Source organism: Carcharodon carcharias, chromosome 28, assembly GCF_017639515.1.
Source record: "Carcharodon carcharias isolate sCarCar2 chromosome 28, sCarCar2.pri, whole genome shotgun sequence".
Classification (NCBI taxonomy): domain Eukaryota; kingdom Metazoa; phylum Chordata; class Chondrichthyes; order Lamniformes; family Lamnidae; genus Carcharodon; species Carcharodon carcharias.
In genome coordinates this window covers 39,172,974-39,191,575 of record NC_054494.1, presented here as the reverse complement: position 1 = coordinate 39,191,575, position 18,602 = coordinate 39,172,974, and the positions used below count along the sequence as shown (strand labels likewise).

Sequence of the window (18,602 nt, the reverse complement as noted above, 5' to 3'; positions counted from 1 at the left end):
GGAAAAGGATTGAAAATCCCCTTATGTTCTAGACAGGTCCCTAAATGAGCCCCTCAAGGATATTAAGGAGTTGATAATTGGCAGCAGACGGGTTTCACGTCCCCCTCTCCCCGCAGGCCCTTTGAAAATTGCAAACCATCCCAGAGTTGGCAGAAGTCAGCGCCACCTGACAGGAATGCAATTTTCAAATTGTGGCCACACCCATTCCTGCCACCACCAATAATGGAAAATCCAGCCACCCAATCTGAGAGGTGTTAATTATAGCGCACACTTTCTTCTGTTTACACTGAGAATTCAGCAATAATGACTGTTTGCAGAAAATGTATCTTTCTCAATACACGTCTCAAATTGCATCTTTCCTCATCGTGTAATTGGGATCTGATTTTTCTTTTTGTTTTACCAAACGATTTAAAATGAAAGCTACGCATCAAAACTATTATCAACTGCTTACATTTGTTTTAACTTCAGAGAAAAGCCGGGTGAGAAATATAAATGATTACACTGTTTTTAAAAATTATACTGAGAATCTGAACGCAAATATTGTTTACAAAGAGGTTTAATTATTCAGTTGTGGAAGCTATACCCAGAACACATTGCCGCAAAGGTTAAAAATAGCAAAAGGCATGCACAGCTTATTTTTGCTGTTTACAGGTTTATTAAACCAGCAATGTCTTAATTTGTTGGTGGAGAGTTATGCAAAAGGAAGACTCACATTTATATAGCACCTTACGACATCCTAAAGCAGTTTACAGCCAAAGAAGTAAATTTTGAAGTGTAGTCACTGTTGTAATGTGGGAAACATGGCAGCCAGTTTTTACACAGCAAGCTCCCACAAGCAGGAGTTGTCCTTTGTGAGGAAATAGCAAAGAGTTTGCTTTGGGTGTCAGCTTTTTCTTAGCCCTGATTTAGAATCAGCGGGTTCAAGCCCCACTACTGTGCAGATTTAAGGGATTAACCCAGAGCAGTATTTAGGGAGGCTGTACTGTCCAAAATGCTGAATTTTTGGATGCAACAATTAACTGAGGTCCAGTTTTTGTGCAAGAACAACAGAAGGCTTTCCCAGCACCTTAATCAACTGCCCTCCCTCAAGCAACACCATTAAAATGAGAACATGCATTGTGGAACCTTACTGTGTGTAAATTCCATCCTTGCATTTGCTTACATCATAACATTAAGATCTTTTTCAAAAGTACTCCATTGATTGTCAAGTTTTTTGAGAAATTCAGAAGACAGGACTTGATGTAAATGCAAGATCTTCCCTTCAACATAATATTCTCTCTTGGCAACAGAATAATTCAGCCCTTATTACATAATATTGTCACTCCTGTTAATGTTAAACAGCATAACATCTTGTTTTGTTATGAACAAAGATGCCTTTTGTATGGAGTCAGCCACTCCAACACACCCTTTATTCTATATTTATACTTCATTTGCAATGAATGTGGTTCAGCGACATCAGTGAAAGAGTTTGAGACCATTTAAAACACATTAAAAGTATTTACAGCAGAGAAACAGGCCATTCAGCCCAACAGATCCATTCCGGAGCCACCTCCCACCCTTCTTCATTTAACCTCATCAGTGTATCCTTCTATTCCTTTCTCCCTCATGTGCTTAGATTGCGGTATAAGGAAAATAGCTTGACCAATTTAACTTTAATTCAATGAACACTGTAAAACTCATCCTTCTGTCTTTCACTTTATTTTTCTCTGGCACATTGAATCGTCTGTGGCCTCAGTGGAGATGCTTTCTTCCTTCTGTCCTGCTATCCTCTGTGATTACAAGCAGACCTCAGACTCATCCAGCACCACATTCATAATGTCAAATATGAATGCAGCGTTGGAGAGTAAAATTCGATGTGATTGTGCTAAGTTTACAGTGGATTGAGGTTGAGTAGGCGTTTGCGGAACACATTATTATGAAAGACTGCGATGAGATTCTGGAGAGCCAACGTTCTTCAGTCAGCTTTCCAGCTTCAGTAATGATGGCAGCTGATAATTCAGGCCTGCTGTGATTCCTCTTACACTAAAAATGTTCTTGTTGGTGACATAGCGATAATGTCACTGGCCTAGTAATCAGGAGGCTCAAGCTAATGGTCCTGGTGACGGGGGCTCAGATCCCAGCTGGTGCAATTGAAATTCAATCAGTAGCATCTGGAATTGAAAGCTCGGCTCAGTAAACTATCATCAGTTGTTGTAAAGACCCATCTGGTTCATTAGTGTCCTTTAGGGAAGGAAATCTGTTGTCCTTACTTGGCCTGGCCTACATGTGACTCCATATCCACAGCAATGTGGTTGACTCTGACCAGTCAGTCAGGGCAATTCGGGATGAGCAAAAATGGCACAGCATGAGCTTCGAATCTCCAGAACTGGATGGTAGTGTTTTGCCACTTGCCTCGCACAAATGGCGATTTATCCTCAACATTTACAGGAACAGAGAAAACCAGGAGGAGATTTAATAGAAGTCAGAATTGGATCACAGGCCAATGACTTCTTCCCAGTTGTTCCCCAGGACAAGATCCTTTACATCCCCTGAGCCAAATATGGAGATTGTCCTGACACCAGCTCTTTCTTCCCAGGAATTCAGAGTTCACAAAGTGTGCACACGTATTCAAAATGCATTATTATATGCATAGCATGATGAATGTTTGGAAATAGGGATAGTTTTTAAGTACGTTATATTGGTATTTGTGGGTATTAGGAATGAGTTTTAACTTTAATGTTTACTTTTGATTTGTATTTCTGTATCCGTGTGTTAAGAAAAAGTCAAACTGAGTTTTAGTTTCACTTTAAAAGGTGCCCGCATTTTGCAAGAGAGTTTTACGACTGTTACAGCTAAGTTAAACAAACAAGAGTAGAGAAACTGGGCTGTTTCCTAGCAACAGGGGTCCAAAGAGGCAGGTCCAGAAAGGTAGGTCCCTCCCACAGGCACACCAGAAGAAACTAGAAACAGCAGTTTGATTGGAGACTGTTTTGAGTTCTGTTGGTTTTGAAGACAACTGCCAGGGGAGGCCGGAGCAAAGGGAACAGATGACCAATCCCAGACTAAAGAAAAGAACCCAAATTCAGAGGAGTGGAACAGGAGAAAGTCCCAAGAAGACCTTCTAGTCAAAGGAAGGACAGGAACCTGGAAAAGGCTCTGTTAAGTAAAGTTAAGAGTGAGGGGCAGGGAGAAAGGCTCTAAGCTTAAGATTTAAGGAGACAAAAGATGCATAAAGCAGATTTAAAGTGAGAACAGCTTGCAAGAGGCCAGAAAGTCCAAAGGGATTGCTGAAGGCCTGTAACTCTTTGCTGTGAGCATGTGCAGCAGTGGTACTGTTAATGGCTGAGTCGGTAAGAGAGAGTGCATGGAAGATGGCTTGAATGCACATGGTGACCCAGGGAAGAGGCACATCAGAAGGAGAGTTCAAAACCCTGGAGGTGAAACCTTGTGCAAGGCATCTGAGAGAAAGCGTCTGTTTGGGAGAAGATTTCAAAGTGAGTTCTCTGAGACTGGAGTTGGGAGACCCCATGTGAAAGATGGAGTTCAGTGAGAACAGTTGGCTCACAGTGTGACCATCTGGGGGAGTTGATGAGGGATCCATAGCACCTATTTGGGGTGGCATCTGTCACTTGGTTTCAGAGTGTTGTGTGCCTGACTACAGGTCGCCAATTGATTTACATGGACTGTGCACTTACTGTAAACATTAGCATAAGAGTTTTTGTAACTTGTGCTATCCTTACAAATCTGTATATATCTGTAAAGTTATACTTGTGGGTGAGAGTATTGTGATATAGTCCATCTTGTTGAATTAATATTTTTTGTTAAAAGTTCATCAGCTGACTCCTGTGACTCTGTTCAGTAGCCCCTATCCACATATGTCAACAAATAAATTAAAAGTTAGGATCTACGAAGCTGGCTTCCACCCTGGGATCAGGCTTGTTCAGTGGTAACCTCAGCTGGGGAACATAACACAAAATTGTACATTGATGTAAGATCACAGGTTCATTATGTGTTGAGGTAGCTCATTCAATACCCTTACCTCATTCATCCAGAGAGAATGAAATTTCTCCCCCACAGTTTCTTAAAAGATGCTAGGATTCTGCCTTTCTCTACTCTTCTGGGCAGTTGAGTCAAACGTGGATCACTTTGTATGAAGAATTTCTGGTCATAAGTCCTAACTTTTACTGTTTACTCATTTGAACCCATCTGCCCTTGCCCTATTCTCAATATTTACTCCACTGATTTAAACTATTGACATTGCCGTGAAAAGTATAACTTTAGAATGCTATTAGAAACCTCTTAAGTCAGGTGAGGCTGATGCAGGTTTGTTATTTTTTTTCAAAGTGTATTTTCAGCGATTTGAATAGTTAAGTTTCTGGGTTTCTTGTGCAGATTTTCCCTTAAGTTTTGGTGGTTACACCGTTGTGATCTGTTGTGTTTTTGTTTTACGCTTTTAGCCAATCAAAAAGTGTGAGTGGGAGATGTGATACAGGAGGTGTGATGTGTCAAGCTAGATTGCAGAGGCCTGCACATTTTGCCAGCAAGAATGAGATGTAACGTACTCTGTATGTCCACTGACACAATGTGAAACAGTGTGTAGCGCTGCCAAGATGTTTGCGTCGATTGCACTCGGCACTCCCCGTAACATTTCCCGATGACTCGGAGGTGGTGGCCTAGTGGTATTGTCACTGGACCAGTATTCCAGAGACCCAGGTGGGGACCAGGGTTCGAATTCCACTGCAGCAGATGGTGAAATTTGAATTCAATAAGAATCTGGAATTAAAAGTTTGATAGTGACCATGAGACCATTGTCGATTATCGTAAAGACCCATCTGGTTCAGTAATGTCCTTTAGGGGTGGAAATCTGCTGGCCTACATATGACTCCAGACCCACAGCAATGTGGTTGACTCTTAAATGCCCTCTGAACAAGGGCAATTAGGGATGAGCAATAAATGCTAACCTAGCCAGCGATGCCCACATCCCATACATCAATTAAAAAAAAAATTGAGGTATCTACATCACAAAGAATCCAAGTTGGATCATCAGCTGAGGCAGGAGTAATGTGGTTAGCGACAAGAACATCAGTTGGGCTTCCTACTCCTGGTTGCTTTCTTCTGACATTCTCCATGTGGTTTACATAGTCAGACAGGTGCTATGTCAAGAAAGTCTTGGGGAAACGGGGTCTATTTTGGGGTCAGGATGACAGTGAAATTTAAGAACCAGTTCAAATCTGTGTGGCAGATTTGATCATCTGATGCCTCAGAAAGGCAGCACACTCAGGCATTATTTTCAATTGATCAGCCAGCCTGACTCACTGAGGGAACCTGGGAAGATAGGTTCAACATAATGGACTATCAGCCTTGTTAGCCTTGGTTCAATGGATAGCGCATTCCCCTCTGAGCCAGAGATTGTGGATTCAGGCCCCATTTGAGCGCACAGGTCTAGGTTAGCATTCCTATTGCAGTATTGTAGCAGTGCTGCATTGTTGCAAGTGTTGTCCTTCATGTTTAACTAATGAAGCTCCATCTATATATCAAAGCCAATGTAAAAAAAACTTCATGGTCATGGAAGAGCAGGGGAGCTATCCCTGTGTCTTGGCCAATACTTACCTCTCAACCGACATCATTCAGTTGATCACATTTCTTGTTGAGGGAGCTTGCTATGTGCAAATTGGCTACTTTACATTACAATTACATTACAATATGACAACACTTCATAAGTATTTCATTGGCTGTGCAGTGCTTTATTCCTGATTGCTGTACACGGAAAGTGTACATGACTGCAACTTAGGTGAGGACAGATTGGGCTTGGTTCTGACATTTGGGGGAGATGGTGGCATAGTAATAATGTCACTGGGCTAGTAATCAAAAAGCCCAGGCTAATTCTCTCAGGGGCATAGGTTCTATTCCCACCTTGGCAGCTGGTGGAATTTAAGTTCAATTAATAAATCTGGAGTATAAAGCTAGTCTTAGTAATAGTGACCACAACAACCATCATCAGTTGTTGTCAAAAGTCCATCTGGTTCACTAATGTCCTTGAGGGAAAGAAATCTGCCATCCTTACCTGGTCTGGCCCACATGTGACTCCAGACCCACAGCAATGTGGTTGACTCTTAACTGCCCTCTGAAATGGCCCTCTGTTCAGACCAAGGGCAATTAGGGATGGGCAGTGATGGTCTGAAAGAATAAGGAGAAAAAATATATATCCACGTAGTTTACATAGGGCAAAATTTTCCGATCAGCGATTTGGGGGCGGGGCCTGCTCGCTGACGGGAAGATTACGCGGGATGAGGTTTCATGTCTGTTTTTAAAAACTTCAATAAAGGTTATGTGCTTCTTATTAACATGTCCCATCTTGTGTGACATTGTCACATGAGGGGGAACATGTTAATAATTTTATTATTTTTCTATTTTTAAAGATTTTTATACTGTCAGTGATCTTCCTGAGGCAGCACTTAGTCTCAGGGAGCAGAGTGCTTTTCCGTGCCCATGTGTGAAACAGCGCACTTTGACAGATGGGGAATCCCATAGCACTTCCTGTTGGGCAGGCCGCTGGATGGGCCTTAATTGGCCCGGCCACTCAAAATGGCGGCGGGTCCCGTTTCGGTGGCAGAGTTCGTCTGCTCGCCTGCCGCTGAGCCGGTGGGACCCGCCCACCCATCAAGGTTAAAATTCTGGCGATAGTCAGATGGCATTATATCAAGAAAGGAAAGAAAGACTTGGGGGAAAAGTGGGCTCGAACCTGTAAAATGTGTTGAATAAATGCAAGATGTTTTTTCCTTTTCTTTCTTACCAGGATCAACTTGAGGCACTGGCATGGGAAGGATATGTGGTACTGTGCATTGGCTGGATGAGGAATGGGAAGCTAACTAGTGCCCCCTTCTGGTGTGTTTCATAGGTTTTGCTGGGGTAACCTCCAGAAGTTGACTCCTGCGGACATTTGAGGATGGCCAGAGATTTGGCTCTGTCAATGTCTGCCTACACTCTCTGGTTTAGTTAAGTAGGATGTGGCTTAGGGATAGAAAGTGTGCTTTCCATACTAACTCTCTGTATGGATTTCCCAGCACCTGGAGTAGAAAGTGATAACTTTCCTACCTGTCAGATGCTCTGCTGGCTGGAGAGTCTAGAAGTCATCTAAAAACTAGAGCCAAACCTTTCAGAAATGAAGCTCGGAGATACATCTACACTTAAAGTAATTAACGAAATTAGCATAGAAAAGCAGGAGGCTCTAAGTGGTCTGGCAGGCTTAAAAGTAGATAAATCTTCAGGTCCAAATGAAGTGTATCCCAGGCTGTTGAGTGAGGTGAGGGAGGAGATAGCAGGGACGCTGGCCATAATTTTCAACACTTCTCTGGCCACAGGAGAGATACCAGAGGACTGGAGGACATCCAATGTGGTATCTTTATTCAAGCAGGGAGGAAAGGATAAACCAGGGAACTACAGGCCAGTCTGTCTAACCTCAGTAGTGGCGGGGAAAGTATTGGAAGCAATTCTATGGCACAGAATTAATCTACACTTGGAGAGGCAGGGATTAATGAAGAGCAGTCAGCATGGTTTTGTTAAGGGGAGGTCATGTCTGACCAATTTGATTGAATTTTTTGAAGAGATGACCAGGTGTGTAGATGAGGGCACTGCATTTGATGTAGTCTACTTGGACTTCAGCAAGGCTTTTCATAAGGTCCCGCATGGGAGACAGATAACGAAGGTAAGAACCCATGGGATCAGAATTGGCTGAGTGGCAGGAAGCAGAGGGTGATGGTCAAGGGGTATTTTTGTGACTGGATGCCTGTGTCCAGTGTGGTTCCACAGGGATTGCTGTTTGTGGTACATTTAGACTTGAATGTAGGAGGGTTGATCAATAAGTTCGTGGATAACATGAAAATTGGTGGTGATAAATAGTGAGGAGGATAGCCTTAGATTACAGGAGAGTATAGACGGGCTGGTCAGATGGGCTGATCAGTGGCAAATGGAATTTACTCTGGATAAGTGTGAGGTGATGCACTTGGACAGGACAAACAAGGCACGGGAATACAAGATGAATGGTAGGATCCTGGGAAGTACTGAGAATCAGAGGGACCTTGGTGTGCATGCCCACCGGTCTCTTAAGGTAGCGGGACAGGTAGATAAGGTGGTCAAGAAGGCATGTGGGATACTCGCCTTTATTAGTCGAAGCCTAGAGTATAAGAGCAGGGAGATTATGCTGGAACTGTATGAAATGCTGGTTAGGCCACACCTAGAGTATTGTGTGCAGTTCTGGAATCCACATTATAGGAAGGATGTGATTGCACTAGAGAGAATGTAGAGGAGATTTACCAGGAGAGTTTTAGTTATGAGGAGAGATTGGATAGATTGAGGTTATTTTCCCTGGAGCAGAGGAGATTGAGGGGGGGACATGATTGAGGTGTATAAAATTGAGGGGCATAGATAGGGTAGACAGGAAGGAACTTTTTCCCTTGGTGGAGGGATCAATAACCAGGGGGCATAGATTTAAGGTAAGGGGCAGGAGGTTTAGTGGGGATGTGAGGAAGAATTTTTTTCACCCAGAGAGTGGTGGGAATCTGGAACTCACTGGCTGAAAGGCTAGTAGAGGCAGAAACCCTCATAACATTTAAGAGGTATTTGGATGTGCCCTTGTGATGCCCATGGCATACAAGGCTATGGGCCTAGTGCTGGAAAATGGGATTAGAATAGTTAGGTACTTGTTTGACCAGTGCAGACACGATGGGCCGAAGGGCCTTTTTCTGTTCTGTAGACCTCTATGACACGGACTTCTATTAGAAGTTTGGGACTCTCTTGGGACTCTCTTCTGCAAACAGCATTTGGTCCACGCTCAATTGTTAAGCTTAAATCTGAGATTGATAGTTATTTGTTAACAAAATGTGCAAAGGGATGTCGAGCAAGCACAGGTATATGGAGTTAGGTTGTAGATTGAATCATTGAATGGTTTTGGAATGGAGCTGAATGGTCTACTCCTGTTCCTGTAATGAGCAGTGAGGTATAGTATATAATGTCAAGGAAATGTAAGGAAAAAGCAAGTAATTAGGAAGGCAAATCTTCCTTGGCCTTTATTGCAAAGGGAATGGGGTATAAAAGTAGGGAAATCTTGCTACGGCTGTACAGAACATTGGTGAGACCGCACCTAGAGCACTGTGTACAGTTTTGGGTCACCTTACCTAAGGAGGATATACCTGCAATTGAAGCAGTTCAGAGAAGATTCACTAAGCTTATTCATGGAATGAAGGATCTGTCTTATGAGGAAAGGTTGAGCAGATTGGGCCTATACTGATTGATGTTTAGAAGAATGAGAGACAGTCTTATTGAAATATAAGATTCTGAGGGGGCTTGACAGAGTAGATGCTGAGACGATGTTTCCCCTCATGGGGGCAGCCAAGAACTGGGGGCACAATTTCTGAATAAGGGGTCCTCAATTTATGAGTGAGAGGAGGAAGATTTTTTTCCTCTTAGAGGGTCGTTGATCTTTGGAATTCTCTTCCAGAGAGCAGTGGAAGCTGTGTCTTTGAATGTATTCATGGCTAAGTTGGACAGAATTTTGATTGACAAGGGAATTGAGGGTTATGGGGGCAGACAGGAAAGTGGAATATAGGCCACGGATATGTTAGTCATGATCGTATTGAATGGCGGAGATGGCACAAGGGGCTGCCTGGCCTAATCCTGCTCCTATTTCTTATGTTCATATGTTTTTATTAATAATAAATGCTCTATATCTGGAATAAAAGCTGCAGTTGGAAATTAATTCATTCACTCTTGGGTTGCAAAGGGGGAAGAAAAGTTTAAAATTTAAAAAAAAATCATTGCCTCCTACCCAAAGCATTTACCTCTCCTTCAGACACCTGGTAACCTGCGGTGCGATTCCTGCAGCCCTTGATTTTATTGCTGCTCCCTAGTTTCCTGCATGCACTGAGACTAGTTTCTAACACACAGAGCACACACAGCTGTGTTTGTGTTCTTTTGAGAATCTCTTTAGATCAAACTGGGTTTACAGTCCTGAGCTGCATGTTTATTGGGCTGCCTGGCACTTGCGCTGCAGTAATTGTTTACAGCAACATGTTGATTTAAATCCGGAATGGGGGCAGTCTCCAGAGCCCTTTGTTAGTTGTCTGTAATGGGCCGTCACTTTTCAAAGCCTGGAACTCAAGATGATGCTGGTTCCGGAATGCAGTTCACTCATCACCATGACAACAGTGAGTGGCAATAGAGTACCACCATTGAATGCTAACCTTGTGGGGATCGAACCTTTCTGCCATTTTGCAACAGCAACCAGAAAGGCTATGTTCCTCCCTGTTGCCTGCCAAAATGTGAGTGGTTATATAAGCAGAAAAGCTTTAAAAAGCTTGCTGATATGGCTGTGTCCTATTATCCTTTTTGTTTTCCACCAGTGCTGCTGTGAAACTGCTGGGGAGAGTCAGCTTGTAAACAGACATTTTGTATAGAGCGCTCCCCACTGTGGACATCAGTTGTGAGGATTGCTGCCCAGTCTACTGTCTCGTATACGCTAGAATCCTGCCATGTTCTCACCGCAGGGCAACAGGCTTATACAAAACATCTGCTACCCAAGAGTGCATTTCCTCATTAAGGCCATTTGCAGGGCTAGGGTTGCCAACTGTGATCAATTGTATTCCTGGAGGTTGCATCACATGACTTGCCCCCACACTCCAGCCATTAGTTGACCAGCACATCCATCTTTGTGACCTACTGCCTTCCTACCCCAATTGGAAATCAAAAATACTCATTCCCCCAATTGGATGATGCTTGACTGTCAGCCAAACAGCCGTTTATTTTCCCCATTTTCAATGTTTTTATATTTGGTAAAAAAAAATGTTCAAAGAAAATAACAAAACAATCCTTTTGAATATCCCCAAGACTTTTCTCCGGGGTTGCACACAGCAGTGTCCTGGAGGTTTATATTCAATTCCAGGAGACTCCAGGCCAATCCTGAAGGGCAACTGTATGTAGGGCAGGTGTCCCAGAGGTGGTCACACTCACTTTGTAGCATTCACAGCTTATAACCCGGTTATGGACTGAAAATTTAAGGAGACTTGAATACAATTTAGCTGCTAGCTCTTATTTAACTCCCCCTTAGAATGTGGGTGTCACTGATGAGGCTGGAATTCATTTCCCATCTGTAGTTGCTCTTGAGAAGATGGTTGTGGTGGCTGTCTTCAGTCTGCAGGGTGGATGTGTGCCCACAGTGCTGTTAGGTCAGGGGTTCCAGGATTTTGACCCAGCGTTGATGAAGGAACGACTGGTATATGCTCAAGTCGGGATGGTGGATGGTTTGGCACCTCAGAGAGCATAACACTCCCTCAACTGCTTAGATTGTGTGCTGAAGCCTGGAATGAGACTTTAACCTGAGCCTCCTGCTCCAGAGGCAAGAGTGCTACCAACCAAACCAGGCTGACACTGCTTGAATTTGCCTGAGTATGTTTTTAAGCTGCTCATATGGAGCTATGCTGAAGATGGCCTGTCTCTTTGAGGCCACTTGCTCAGATACTCCATGGCTAACTAAATTAGTACAATCTATGCCCAATTAGAAACTAATTGTTGAGGAAAGATTTTGTCATTGGTAGCTGTTTGCAAGCCCCTGACCCATGGTGAAATGGTTAATTATCAAGGTCAGAAAAACCCAACAGGAAATGTCTAGTTTTCTTTTCTTTGCTGAAATATTTTTGCCAAATTGATGCAGGAAGGACACATTCAAGGCACAAGACATTATATAATGTGTAATAAGGTTATTACTGAAAGGACACGTGTTGCTGAAGCTTTTCATCTTGCACTCAGGACAACTGCAAGAATGACAAATTTCAAAATATCAACAATTTGCACTACAGGAGAAAAGGGTGCTGACTGGTTGGCATGTTGACTCTGGCTGAGGCATTGACAGGGAGAAAGCCATCAGAGCTGACTTACCAACCAATCAGCACCCTTTTCTCCTGTAGTATAAATTGTTCTGATCGTTTGAGATTCTTGCATTTGTCCTGATGAGTGCAAGGCAAAAAGCTTCAGCGACACATCTCTCCTTTCAGCAAGATTCAAGTTCTGTACTACCAAGTGACTGAAAGTTGTTGCCCATGTTGAATCTAAATGTTCCACTTTTTCTTTCCAGTACGCCTCCATGACAGCATATCAGAAGAAGGGTTTCACTACCTCATATTTGACCTGTGAGTAACTGCATGTTTCCTAGTAAAAATCCAATTTATTGCATCTTATTTTCACCTTGTTTTGTGTTTGACTGAGGAAGAAATTAGTTGCAACACATCTATTGCTGTTAACATTAAGCTCTTTGGAGCACAGTAAATTTGGACAGTTAGCGTTGGTACTTGATAATGGGAGAGGAAAAAGAAATCCTGCTAGTTCTATCAATGTGTAAAATTGACAGGCAGGAACAGGCCAGTTGGTATCAAGCTGAGCTCACAGCTCATAATGGATAATAAGGAAATGGTAGACTTGTTGAATTATCACTCCACATCCATTTCACTGCAGTGGAATAGGACACAATGCCATTGGCACAAGGGAGCTGACAGATATATCAAGGAGCGATGGGGATACTTCATGGATTTATTAGTTTTAAGTACCTGATAATGGAGAAAATAATGGGACTCAAGATAGGCAAAAATTGAGGACCTGATGGTTTCCATCCATGAGCATTAAAAGAACTAGATGAGGGAATTACAGATGCATTGGTCACAATGTCCCAAAGCCAAACTATTGCTTAATACTGTCACAAGGCCTTACTTCTTATAAAAAAAAATCTCGGTTTGTTTTTTTAATATATATATGTATATATATATATATATATATATATATATATATATATATACATATATAGGAATGGGTAATATATACTGAGGTTTCATTAGATTCACACGATGTCATGGGCCAGACACAGTGCATGGGTCTGCACTGCAGCATCCAATGGTCTATTAAGTAGTTCCCGGATTTCCGCCCATTTTGAAAGGCCATTTCAGGAGTTGATCAGTCGGTGGGAAAAGAACCTCTTGACATCAATCTGAAATTTGCTAGTTCTGCAATTTTAACCTCAGTACCCTTAATCTCTGAATGATATTTCTGCAACGTTTACTGTCTTATGAGCTCCACACTGTTATCTTCTTTTTTGAAGGAAATTATCACTTCTCTGATATAACTTTAGACAAATATTATTAATCCAATCCTTGGTGTGATGAATAAGCGGTCATAATTAATGCATTGTTTCCCTTGGGCTGTTGTACAGCATTTTGAGAACAAGCTTAACATTGACTTAACAATGGCATGCCCTAGAAATATGCTTTAATTAACTGGAGTTAGACAGCAGAGTTTTTTTTGTCAATCACTTCTTTGACGTGCAGAAATCCATCACCATGTTTAAAAGCCACTAAAATGACTAACAAATCCACAGAAGTAGCACATCCATTTTCCCAAAAATCTCGGCTGACACTGAAGTGCCATTTCCAGATGAAACATTAAACCAAGTCTGCTCCTTCAGGTGAACATAAAAGATCCCATCCCAAAAAGATTTCGAAGAAAAGCACGGGAGTTCTCCCTGGTGCCCTGGTCAATATTTATCGCTCTATCAGGACAAAAGCGGATTGTCGTGTCATGTGTGCTGCGCCTGAGGGCAGGTCCTTGGCTTATTATCTGCTGATACTTCATTCTGAGCTGTTTTCTGGCCAGTTGTTGTCAGTGGTGGTCTGCCATGCCTTCCACCCCTAGGGGCAAGGTGAGGAGGCAGGTCCCAAATCTACCTCAGCCTGAAGAGCAATTGAACCCATGCTGTTGCTGTTATGCTGAGCTATACACTAGTTAACTAGGCAATTGGGCAAACTACCTCCCTAAAAACAGGTTGCCTGGTCATTATTGCATTGCTGTTTGTGGGAGCTTGCAGTTGCAATTTACCTGCATCGTATCATAGATCACAACAGTGGCTATACTTCAAAGAAGAGTCCTTCATTGGCTGTAAAGTGCTTTGAGACATCCTGAGGTTGTGAAAGTTGCTATGTAAATGCAAGTCAGTCTTTCTTTTACCTAGGCCCAAAAGGTTTAGGTGCAGTTTGGCGATATACAGAGCTAAATGTATGTAGGGAACCTCTGGAATTTAATGCCCCTTTTTTTGCAAGAATTAAATTTGCTTCCTCACAGTCTTGTGAGACTACACTGCTGACTACTCAACAACAACAAGAAGTTACATTTATATAGCACCTTTGACATAGTGAAAGATCCCAAGGCACTTTGTAGGAGCGTTATAGAACAAAGTATGACACCAAGCCACAAAGGAAATATTAGGTCAAAGATGTAGGTTGTAAGGAATATCTTAAAGGAGCAGGGAGAGGTAGAGAGCTGGTGAGGGTTATGGAGGATATTCCAAAGCTTGTCCCTAGACAACTGAAAGCATAGTCACCAATGGTAGAGCAATTAAAATTGGGAATGCACAGGGGGAGCCAGAGTTAGAGGAGGACAGATATCTCAGAGGGTTGTGGGACTGGAGGAGATTACAGAGATAGGGAGGGACGAGACCATGGAGGGGATAGAAAACAAGGATGAGAATTTTAAAGCCAATTGTTGCTTGTGACCCGGAGCCAAGGTAGGTCAGCAAGCACAGTGGTGATAGGGGAATGGGACTTACTTTGAGTTAAGACACAGGCAGCAGAGTTTTAGAAGGCCTTAAGTTTACTCTACCAACCACCTGCCAACATCATGACCTGCCGCCCACCTCCACCCAAGCAGTAACAGTCATACAGGACACTTTGTACTCTGCCAGTGGAACTGAATCTGGGGCAGGGCACATAATGGGCATCCAGTGCGATATATTCCATTTTCTGCCAAAGGTGAATTTATATCCCTATCGCCTCTCATGTCCAGAGAGAAGAGACAATTTATTGCAGGCTTCTTTGTTTTACTGTTTTTTTTTAAAAGAAACAAAGTTCTTTTGATGCAGTGAATCTGGCATCTTACAGCGTAAAAACCTGACAGGACTTTTCTAGTATTCAGCACTGCATGGAATAGCAATCCAGCCTGGACACCCTATAAATTGAAGTGTACGTAGGATTATTGTCTAATCTAATTGTCACCAAACCATGGAAACAAAGGTCTTAGACTACATCACCCTAATCGTCGTTATTTTTAAAAATGCGCTGCTCTAAGATTTATTTGGCAGCACCATCAACTTCGAAATATCTCTGCCCAGCCTCTCTCTATCCCCATTTTGATGGGTCTCAGGGCTAGAGGATATATTTAACACATTGCTGAGAGCTGGGAGAAAAATAACATTAACTTATGAGTCAGACCCAGCTTTATTAACATACTAGCGAAGATCCCTCCAAATATAAAAGAAAATGCTGCTTTTACCCAATGTACAAAAGACATTATAACTGGCAGCTTGGGTCGTGCTGGCTTCTCAATTGTTTTTTGTGTCCGGTTGGCATTTTAAAAAATGTTTTTCTTGGTGGAAGCCCAGATGTGTCCACTTGGCTTCATTGGTCACCCTCTTGCCTGTGAGGCAGTCTATTGTGGGTTCAAATCCCACTCCAGAATTTAAGCATATAATGTGAGCTGACACTTTCAGTGCAGTGTCATGTGAGTACAGCCAGAAGACATATCAGAAACATAAGAGGTAGGAGGAGGAGGTCATTCAGTCCCTTGAGCCTTCTCTGCCATTCAATAAGATCATGGCTGATCCCCATTGTCTTGCCTGCCACCATAACCCTTGATTCCCATGTAGATCAAAAAATCTGTCTAACTCAGCTCTGTATATATTCATTGACTCGGCTTCCACTTCTCTCTGGGGTAGAGAATTTCAAAGATTAACAACCCTCTAAGACGAAAAAAATCCGCGGCCAGAATCTTCTGCTCCACCCCCGCACGCCAACGTGTAAAATGACGTCGGGCATGTGTGCTGATGTCACCGCGCATCATTCTGATTCTCCATTCGGCTGCTCACCCACCGAACTGTCGAACCCAATTAAAGTAGTTGTCAGGGCTGCATGTCCAACCTTAAGGTTGGCGGGTGGGCAAAGAGCCCAGGTGGCCTTCGCATTTCCTGTCCACGGGCGGGATGAGGTTTCAAGAAGGGTTTATAGCTTAAATTTAAAAAATTTTTGAAATTCATGAACATGTCCCAGCTTATGTGACATTGTCACATGAGGGGACACGTCTGAATACTTTTTTTATTCTATTTTCCATGTGGAAATTAATCTCCCCGAGGCAGCTCCATGCCTCAGGGAGACCTCTGCACTCTTTTGCGCACATGCCCCGACTCTCCCCCGTCTCTCCTCCTCTCCACCCCCCCCCCCCCCGCCCCCCAACCCACACACACACACAGGTAGCACCGAGTGCTTCCGAATGTGTGTCACGCCAATTAAGGCCCGCCCACATAAAATGGCAGCACACAGCTGATGACGGGCAGCGATCAGCTATGCCCACTCCTGCCCAGCCTGCCCGACGGGGAGAAAATTCTCCCCCTCCTTATTTCCATATTAAATGGGAGACCCCTTATTCTGAAACTGTGCCATCTAGTTCTAAATTCCTCCGTGAGAGAAAACACCGTCTCAGCATTTACCCTGTCAAGCCCCCTCAGAATCTTCTATGTTTCAATAAAATCACCTCTCATTCTTCTAAACTCCAATGAGTATAGGCCCAACTCAACCTTCCCTCTTAGGACTACGCCTCATAAGGTAATCCCAGGAACTAGCCTCATGAACCTTCTCTGAACTTCCTCCAATGCAAGTGTATCCCTCCTTAAGTAAGGATACCAGAACTGAAAGCAGTACTTTAGGTGTAGTCTTACCAATTCCTTTTGGATGCGATGTTAAACTGAGTCTCCATTTTGTCTGCTCTGGTGGTTCAGAGATACATGAAAAAAGATCTCAGAGCAGTAGAGGAGAAAGTTCTCCTTACGCCTTGGCCAATAGCTGATCCTCTAGCCGCAATATCAAAAACAGATTTGATGGTCATTTACTCCCATTGCTGCTTGTTGGATCTTGCTATGTGCATCATGGTTTTCTGCATAAGAGTCTGCATTCCAAAAGCTGTTCATTCTGTGGGAAGTTTCTGATGTACAATAACATACTTTATAAATACAATCTGCGTCAGATGATACAAAGAGATAATTAGGAACAGCCTATTTTTCTGATATGACAAAATTTAATTTGAGCCCAAAATATTGCATAAAATTCATGGTCCCTAGGAGGAGATAGCATTATTGAAGCTTCAGTTGTCATCTTTGCAGTGCTCTGAACATAGATCTTTTATTTTCTGTATATGCTTATGGAACTTCTTGGATAGATTGACTGGTATTTACAGCAACTTGTCATACTTAGTCTGAACTATCAAAAGCATCCAAAGTGTGCACTGATATTGATAGTCAGTGAGACCATGGCTGACCTATACCCTAACTTCATCTGCCTGTCTTGGCTCTATATTGCTTAATACCTTTGGCCAGCAAAAAATCTATCTATACACCTCATTGCGAAACCTTAAAAAGAGAAAAGTCCAGGAGGTGTACAGTTTGTTGATCATATTCTTCCAATGTCTTTTTATATAAATGCACTGATGCTTTTTGAAAAGAGAAACTCAATTCCTACCTAACGAAGAGTCACCAGTCCTGGTCTCCCTCCGGAAAGATAAGTGGAGTGGTGTCAGCACAGACCAAGATGAAAAGCACACCATGATTCAATGGACTTTCTTTCACCTTAAAGTTAAGCAGACCTGTAAGCAGCACTGGCTGTAGTTCATCTCTAAAGGGGAGATAAATTTAAGAACACACGCTGTCCCAGACTAGTGTTCTGCAGGTTTAAGCCCCACTCCGATTGACTGCAATGGAGTCTGGCCAGAAGGAATTGGAGATTGTTGATAGAGCATTTATGATTGCCCCCTGAAGATGTGTGACTTTGCACCATCCTGCACTTGTGACTACAAAATGTTACTGGGGAAACACATGTTGGTGCTAGTGGCAGAAAGCTGCAGTATCACAACTCTGCAAAAAGAGGAATTCCCACAATTACCAGAGTGCTTTCCCATCTTCTCTGAGTGCGATGTGGGAGCTGCACACAACACTTGCAAACTTGAGGAAATATTTCTTGTTGAAATCTGTGTCTTAGGAAATGAATGGGAGAGGTGGCTGGAGCTCAATATTTGGAGTAGGCATGCACACACTCTGCCTTAGCTCAGTGGGTAGCAGTTTTCACCCCTGAGTCAGGAGGCTCTGGGTTCAAGCCCCACTCCAAGAATTGAACAAAAAAATCTAGGCCGTCACTTTGCGGTGCAGTATTGAGGGAGTGCTGTGCTGTCTTTTGGATGAGATGTTAAACTGAGCACAGACTGTCCTCTCTGGTTCATGTAAAAGATCTCACGGCACTATTCATTAAAGAGTGAGTGAGTTCTGCTGGCCAAACATTTATCCCTCAACCAGTAGCAGAAACAGATGATCTGGCTATTATTGCCGATTTTGAGAAATTGCTGTGTACAAGTTGGTAACCATGTTGCCTACATTATGATAGTAACGGTTGGGTAATTGGTGGTGCAGTGATAATGTTACTGGACTCATAATCCAGAGGTCCAGGCTAAAGCTCTGGGGTTAATAGTTCAAATCCCACCATGGCAGCTGGTGAGAT

General features: G+C 42.9%; 1 protein-coding gene across 7 annotated transcripts in view; it reads left to right on the top strand.

Annotated features, from left to right (window-relative positions):
* The window catches only part of camk2g2 (calcium/calmodulin-dependent protein kinase (CaM kinase) II gamma 2), a 351,948-nt gene that overhangs the window by 179,357 nt on the left and 153,989 nt on the right, over window positions 1–18,602 (top strand). For all 7 annotated transcript variants that reach the window (XM_041176368.1, XM_041176369.1, XM_041176371.1 and 4 more), the window contains exon 4: window positions 12,104–12,158. In XM_041176368.1, the coding sequence (XP_041032302.1) occupies window positions 12,104–12,158 (55 nt within the window). The remainder of the gene's footprint in view (window positions 1–12,103; window positions 12,159–18,602) is intronic.